Below are 8,549 nucleotides of genomic sequence, written 5' to 3' on the forward strand. Positions count from 1 at the left end.
GTTCTGGCTCAAAACTTCTTTCCATGCTGGCATATTCAATCTGGCTTCTCTCAGCTTCTCCTAAATTGCTCTGCTTGTCCTCATAGTACGTCTAGCAATCTGTTTTAGTCTTCTATTTACTTATTCTCTACCTCCTTCTGTCTTCACCTGTGTCTAGCGTGTTCTCTCTTCAACCTGTCTGTATAAAACTCCCCCTCCTCTGCCTCCTCTCCTCTGCACTGCTTTCTCTTAAGTAGCTTCCCTTTTCTCTCTCTTATGAGAGTTGGGCACATCTTATTCTTTCAAATCTTTATCTGATTCATCCTTTTGTCTACCACTCAATTAGGCATCACTTTCAAGCATGGATGTTTCCTTCTACAAACTAACTTTACCTCCATTGTTTGAGATTAAAGGTATGTACTAAGGACATGTCTGTATCCCAACCAGGGATTAAAGGTGTGTGCTATGGGCTGAGCCATAACACAACTAGAAACAAGTTTATTTTTTCAATAAATAACACAATCTCTGGGTTCACAGTGTGATCAGATACCCTGGAAAAGCTCATGGTTAAAATATGGAGTATCTCTGGGGATCAGTGGACTACTTGTGGAGTTCTTTTTCTCCTTTGAACATGTGAGAGCCAGGAACCAAACAACTGCCAGTTGAGTTTTAAAGTGATATAACAGATTCAAACACTCAAAGGACCTCAGTCTAAAAAATGTATACACATGATATCCCAAATTGCTAATATTTATGAAAACATCTTAGAATCACAGTACAGAAGACCATTCCTGGCTATATACATAAGATGAATGTCCATCAGCCATTGGTCAGAAAGAGACCAATGAACATGAAACCACAAAACAAAGGAATAGCGTGTTCAAAGCAGCATGCAAGGAGGGAAATCTACTAATGCAATTTTTTCTTCAGAAACTAAGATTCATTCTATTACTAAAAAGAAGAAGCAAGTTATATCTAAGACAGGCCAATATTTCTTTAAGGGCTTGATTTTTTTAAAATATAAGATAAATAAGCTGAGGATACAGCTCAATGTTTATGAAAACCAAGCAACAACTTCAGCCAGAGAGAAATCATAATTTTAAAAGATACTTCTGAGAGAATTGTTCAGGTTTATTTTAAAAACTCATCCTTCAATAAATTGAAAATCTAGAAGAAATGAATAAATTCCTAAACTTTTATATACAATTGAATAGGAATGTATAAAGTATGAACAGAGCAATAAGAATTACCGAGATTTAGATAATGAAATATTTCCTAGTAAAGGAAAAAACAGAACTGGATGGAGTCCCTCACATCCAACAATCCTCAAGCCATTCCACGAAATAGAATAAAGGCCAAGGCTCTCATTCTCAATGTTTCTGGGCAAATATTATCCTTATATCAAAATCAGGCAAGGACGAAACAATAAACATAAATAGAGAAATATGACAAATACTCTGATGAACATAGGCATTAAACAACACAATGCTTACAAAACAAAGTCAACAGCACATTAAAAAAAATCATTCACCATGATCAAGTTGACTTCACTCCAGGCATACAATAATGATTCAAAATTTGCAGATAAGTAAGTCCAATATAGTACATAAACAGGATCAAGGGTCATACCTAAAAATAAAAAAAAAAAAAAAAAAGCTGTGTGCAGCAAACCAAGAGGCCAATATCATGCAGAGTAGGAAAAACATTTTGTCTAAAATCAATAACAAGGCAAAGATATCTACTTTTACCATACATAGTGATTATTGTATTTGAACATTTCTCCAAAGCAATAATAAGATCAATAAATGAAATTCAATACATAGAGTTAGAAGTAGACTAATTATCTTTATAGACCATATGATCTTATACTCAAAGACGCTACAGTTTATACCAAAATCTTTTTGACTAAAGGCAAACTAAGCAAAGTAGCCTATAAAAGTTAGCATATAATAACCAGTTGCTTTTTGATACAATTATTAAAGAATTAGAAAGATACAATTAGAAAGAAATTATAAAAACAATTTTTGACAAGATAGCATCAAAAGCAATAAAATTCTTAGGAATAAACTTCATTGCTTTGCAAAACAAAGAAAAAGAAATTAAGAAAAACTCCAGAAAATGCATAGTCCCAATTGTCATGGTTTCATAGATTAATATTGTGAAAATCGCCATATTCCACAAACTAATTTACAGATTTAATGCAATTGCCATTCAAATACCAATGATACTCACAAGGAAATAGGTTATCATGATATATACTTTCAAATTATGCTATAGAAGCCTAGTAACAAAATCACAATGATACTGACATAGCACATACACGTAGAACAGTGGAATTAAATAGAGGGGCCAGAAGTAAACTCTCACAACTATATATGTATGAGATTTTCAACTAAGACACCAAAAATACATGCTAGAAAATGATAGCATATTTTGAAATGCTCCTGTGAATACTAGTTATTTAAATGTAGAAGATTAAAACTAGGTACCTATCTTTCATTCTGTACTAAAAGCAGAACAAGATATGTAATAGACCTTAATGTAAGACATTAGGTTTTAATACCACTATAGGAAAGCAATGGTAAGACCCTTCAAGAACCAGGAATCAGCAGTGACCTTCTGAGCTCTTACAGGTAGGGATGTAATTGACACATGAGATTTCAAGAAACTGAAAAGTTTCTGAATAGCAATAGTGATAGGAGAGTGAAGGGACTGCATGCAGAACACGAGGAAATTGTTGGCAGTTATTCATTCAAATGCAGACAACCAGCCAAATAGACAAGACTCAAGCACATGTGTAATCTAACTAACAAATGGACCAATGAACTGAACAGCTAAGCTATTAAAGAAGTAAAAATAGTTACTAAATATGTGAAAAAGTTTAACATATTTAGACACTGGGCAAATGAAAATCAAACCTCTGTTGAGATCTCATTTTATTCAGTCAGGCTGTTTGCCATCTCTAACACACACACACTAAAAACAAAACAAAACAAAAACAAACACAAAAACAAAACAAAAACAACAACAATCTATGTTCACAAGGAAGGGATTTTTAAGTTTTAGGGTCAGAGATTAGGCTCTGGCACCCCTAAGAAGCCAGTTTAGTTATCTCTCTTCAGTAGGTCAATTAAACAGATAAGTAATAGCAAAAATCAAAAACAAAACAAAACAAAACAAAAAGATGAGATTTATTTAAGAACACTGAAATCTAATAACCCACTAATATCCTTTTGGGGATTCTTATCATGAGGTTTAGTTTGAAGCAGAAGCAAAGACATAGGCATAACTAAGTAGGCCTGATGAAGGCATAGCCATACCTGTCACAATGGTGATCATTGTCTCAGCTCCAGTCTTTTCAGTAAGGTTTTGTGACAAGTTGTCAGAACTGTGAAATATCTTTCTGAATGACAAATTGTTCTTTTGTCTGGCATAAGGATTCAGAATTCTTCTTCAATCAGAAAGAGATTCCAGGCGAAACTCCAATTCCTTTATAAACCATTGTTCTAATAATTTAATAATCAATGGGGGGGGTGGTGAGGGTAGAGGTTAATGCATGTGCCTCTTTAAAATATGTTAATTTCTGCCAACATCTTTATAGAGCTTTTTAACACTTTTGGAGAAATATAAATTAGTCCATCAGTTATAGATGTCATATTAGAAGATACTTGAAAAATGAAAAACAAAACTTTTATACAATAAAGCTACAACATTCCTGAGTGTTCTCCCAAAGGGATGAAAGTTGAAATGCAATTAGAATGGCTATAAAATAGCATGAAATAAATGCTTATTGCATCACCGTTTATCATAGCTGCTGTGCTTTTTCTCCCAAGAAATGGACCATAGATAGGAAACTGACAATAGACCAAAGTTCATTTTGTGAGCATTTTTAATTCCACCAAAGTCCAAATTGGCCAACCATAAAGTTTTCTGGTCTTACTTATCTTATATGGCATGATTATGTGGTTATCTACAAGTATATGAAGGATAAGAAAACAGCTGGATGAATGCAAAGTTATAGCCTGTCATGGACAATGGCAGCTGTCTGCTCAGCTAGATAGACCAGGATAAAGTACATTATCAATGCATTTCACTCCTGAAGCCTTCCACATCTCTCCCCAGGGCCCAGCCCTTGCTCCCTCCCTCTCCCATCTCTCTCTGTCTCTGTCTTTCTGTCCCTGTCTCTCTGTCTCTTTTTGTCTGTCACTGACTCTCTCTTTCTCGCTCTCGCTCTCTCGCTTTCTCACTTTTTCTTTGTCTTCTGCTCTCTTTGACATGAGTGGTCCAGTTAAGACCTAGAACTCTGGGGCTGGAGAGATTGTTCTTCAAATAAGAGAACTGGCTGCTTTTGCAGAGGGCTTAGATTCAGTTCCAGAATCCATGCTGCACCTCACAACTGTCTATAAGTACAGTCTCAGGGGGTACAATGCCCTCTTCTAGCCTCTGAGGACCCTGCATGTAAGAAAACTGAGGCAGAGAATCAAACTGGTTCTCTGGATCTCAGCAAACTGAGACCATACTATTGAAATAGTGAGGGTCCTCAACCTTTCCATAAGGTGTGTGTGTGTGTGTGTGTGTGTGTGTGTGTGTGTGTGTGTGATAGCCCTGCACATGGGAAATCTACTTGCTTTTTGTAAAAAGGTTATGCTTTGTTGTACCAAGGTCAGGTCTTTCTTGTCTGATCAGTTGGGTGCAATGTACCTGGTGAAGCTCTTTAGCTGTTGCACTGCTAACTTTTGTAGGGTAAGAGCCATTTGGGGACAGAGGGACTTACAAATAGTCTTTGGGTATGTGGGGAAGTTCAAGGGGGAAAGAGGATAAAAATGTATGAGAATAAAGAGGAGGAAAGGAGTGATCAGGGGAAGGGCCAGAGTAGGAGGTAACTAAAAGTTCATTCATAGAAGGTGGCTTGTCGTTCAATTATGTGTCTAATTCCCTCATCTTTGGGCCCCATCTCAAATGAGTTAGAATTCATTGATGTGGAAATAGAATCTTTCTAGGAGGAGGACAAAGATCCCATTCTTGGCAGTTACAAGTTCTAGTAATAAGATCTAAGTAAAGAACTTAGGCAGCCAAAGAAATGAGTTGGTTCTAAAAAGATGTTAAGCTGGCCTGAAATTTCTCTAAAGGTTTTTAAGAATTGATCAAGTATAGGGGTTAATTGATGTAGAAAAGCCTTCAGTCTGGTTGTTTTAATTCTAAGTCCTGAAAACAATGTCTGGAGTGGCAGAAAGAGGCAGGAGTAGGACAGAGTCAGATCCTCACTTCAGAGGTCATACAAACTTCTTTTAGGGGTTCAGTATACAGATGTTTGTTTGAACTGGAAAAAGAAACAACGTAAAAAGGGCAGCAGTTATAGTGCCTCAGAGGAGGGTCCATCTAAAGGGGCACCATAAATTTTTAAAAAGGTAAAGATCCAGAACAATAGCCAGGAGGTAACTACTGTACAACTTTGTCAAGAGCATAAACAGAAAATGTTTTGAGTTGTAAGGTTAAATACAGTTTTACAACTGGCTAAACCATGTACCAGAGTTGTGTAGAAGCTTACAGTAAGTGTATTTATAAGTTTGTTACATGAGACAGCTGCATAAGGAACAAGCAGGTGAAAGCTTTGTAAGAGAAGGCAATTTAATTCAGTGTTTAGTTGGCAATTTAAAAGTGAAATAAAATCTTATTGCACCATTTTAAACGATAGTCTAGCAAACTTTTTAAAGACACCATGTGGATAATCCGAATAAATACGAGAAACTATACATATGATAACACAATGTTGAGAAGTCTCCTTTAATCCTGGAACATGGATGGTTAAGGTATAGACCATGGAATTAACTTTTTCTTTATTTTAATGATGGGGGCTTCTTATTTATATATTTATTTATTTACTCACTTTACATTCCAGTCCCCCTCCCTTGTCTCCTCTCAGTAACATGCTTATTAATCTTTACTCCTTTATGTACCACCCCCAAATCTCTGTTTTTTGACACATTTAAGATGTGTATGTAGACTAACTTCCTCCCTTGGGAAAGAGAATCCATCTCCAATCATGTGAGATATAAGGACTAATTCAACTTTTCTATAGATACAGAGGAGTTTCTTTTCTAGTTTGGCTTATATATCCAGAACTGCTCACACCTTTGGAGCCAGAGATTGGAGTAGCAGACATCTTGGTGAGTGGTTGGAGTGTTATTTCCCCATGAATTCTTATTCTGTAATGAGGCTAGCATGCCACTTACTCTGGAAGGATTCCATTCCATCCAAGGGAACTTCTTGCACCTGGAGTTTCCTTGCTGTGCAAGTGTATTATAAATTTAACCCACTTTACGCAATCATTTCACTTTTTACAGCCTCTACTTTTGGTATACCTGATTTTGAATGTTATTTTGTATTAAACAAACTTTAATTAAACTTCAAACTTGTTTTGAGTTACTTGCTTCAGGCTTAAATTTTACAAGATATGGCAAAGATTATATTATGTAAGATATAAATTGGTCTCTCTCTCCAACCTTGTCTCTGTAAATGAATTACATTTGTACTTAGCATGACCACAAACATAGTTCTGAGCACATTAAAGACTTTGATCATGTATAATGTGATTGATCATTAACTTGAATGTCTTGATTATCTTTAGCAGTTTATAATAATAACTTTTCTAAGATTAGGATTTTGCAATTTTATCTGTTAATTTTGAGTCTTTTTAAATTATGGTTTTGAATTAAAGTTCTTTAGGTATCAAATAAAATTCATCCATGGAGAGGCTGGGAATCTCATTTTAAAGTTATTTGATAGTGTGCTTTTACAAAAGTCACAGTTTTATATGACTTACTTTCTCCAAATAATTAAATCTTAATAAAGTTAACATAGATATTTAAGTCAGATTTTTAAAAACATTACTAGACCATTATAAGCTTAGGAGTTTATACATGGCATTCTGCAGTAAATTAAGATTACCTGTATATGGATTTTTTTTTAAAACAACTACCACTTCTTTTTTTGTGATAGGTTTTAAGAATCAAGAAGGTTGGACTAGTTTTCAGAGAGCCAGATACCTATAATTATATTTATGAGTCATTTTAAGTTTTATACATACATTTATCTTGATTTAAAAAAATACCATTGGACATAAGAGTAAGTAACAAATAAACTCATTTGTTTGAAAAAAATTTTTCTAAGTTGGGGTACTAAACAATATTTAGGACCTTTATTCAGTACATACACTATTTTTTAATTGCTGCATATGTGGACCATCTCCCTAGTTTTAGAATTTATCTCATACACCCAGAAAACATTGAAGTCTCACAGAACTAGAGCAAAACCACATACAACCAACTGGAAGGAATGAATGGATACTCTGGTGAAAGTCTACCAATGGCATTGTCTATCTCCTCTTTGTTTAAAGGAATATTAACATTTAACAAGTTTGGCTGTAATTATTTTAGGCAGAAGAAGTGGGAGATCTGAAGATGGCCGTTGTTCTGCTTAGAAGATATTGTGTAACCTTGCATTAATAAAAACATTGAATCCATATGACATGACACATAGAGAGTGAAACAATAAGTTAATATTGCATATGTACATATTGTTAAACCATTAGGTAGGTCTTGGAGTTTTCCAGTAAACTTTTAGAGAACATAAGACAGACTTTATAACTTAAATTTATGTAGAGGTGGTTTTTTTTTAATTAAATTCAATTTTGTTCCTGTTCCCATTGTCAAACAGAATGTAGCAGAGAGAGTCCTGTTGAAACTGTGTTGCTGTTATAATTGAGAGATTTTTAGACAGAGGATCTTTTATTCTGCCTTTCCATGCAGGGGCAACCTGTTAGCTGTTTTTATTTGATACCTTTGTATCATGAGATAAACAATAGCAGTCTGTACTGAAAACAGTTTACATTTTAGCTTTTTAAGTACATAATGTCAGGACCATTCTGATGACCAGTGATGGAAACAGGTAAGCTAACTAATTGCAGATTACTTTTCCTTGCCTCCTTCAAATCTAATCCCTAGTCACATCCCCAGCTTTGCCTCAGAGGACTAGCTGTGACCACCTTTACCTGTTCCCCATATCCATTACATCACATAGATCTTCCCCTCCTGTCTTTCTTCACAGCATTCATTTCTTTATTCCAGAAACCCTCCAGTTTCAGCAGGCATTCCAGGGAAAACACAGGCCACTTCAGCCAAGGAAACAGAACACTTGAAGATCATTCTGTCTACTGCTGTTCTTTCGAATCCAGTCCCCTCAGTCTTATCTCCAGGTCTGCAGCAGACCTTCTTCTGTGGATTCTCCTCATTCTCTGCCCTTATTCCCAGGGAAATAAGGGAAACATGGTGAAACACCCTTATTTCCTACCTTCTTGTATCCTTTCAGCCTTTCTCCAGCCCCTCCGGATTCCATACTGCCACTTCCCAATATCCAGAAACACATTTTACCTGGAACCCCTAAACTGAAGTATGCAGAGGCACTGGAAAGCTAGTTTACAGCTGTGTCTACTAGCTACCCATGGCTGCTGAAGGTACAGAGGCTAGAGGAAAACCTAATACTTCAACTTTCCTAAACCAATGTATTTTCAA

At 35.6% G+C, this 8,549-nt stretch overlaps 1 protein-coding gene across 2 annotated transcripts in view; it reads right to left on the minus strand.

The window, feature by feature from the left end:
* Cyp2j6 (cytochrome P450, family 2, subfamily j, polypeptide 6) overlaps positions 1-7,620 on the minus strand; it is a 48,168-nt gene extending 40,548 nt beyond the window's left edge. The window contains exons 1-2 of one of the 2 annotated variants that reach the window (XM_011240424.2): positions 3,300-7,620; positions 1,511-1,608 (exon numbers count right to left, since the gene is read on the minus strand). In XM_011240424.2, the coding sequence (XP_011238726.1) occupies positions 1,511-1,608; positions 3,300-3,318 (117 nt within the window). In that variant the 5' untranslated portion in view covers positions 3,319-7,620. Of the gene's footprint in view, positions 1-1,510; positions 3,264-3,299 lie in introns of those variants that run through there. The other variant, XM_006502722.4, reaches the window with a different exon arrangement.
* Between the last annotated feature and the right edge of the window lie 929 nt (positions 7,621-8,549).

Source organism: Mus musculus, chromosome 4 (assembly GCF_000001635.26).
Source record: "Mus musculus strain C57BL/6J chromosome 4, GRCm38.p6 C57BL/6J".
NCBI lineage: Eukaryota > Metazoa > Chordata > Mammalia > Rodentia > Muridae > Mus > Mus musculus.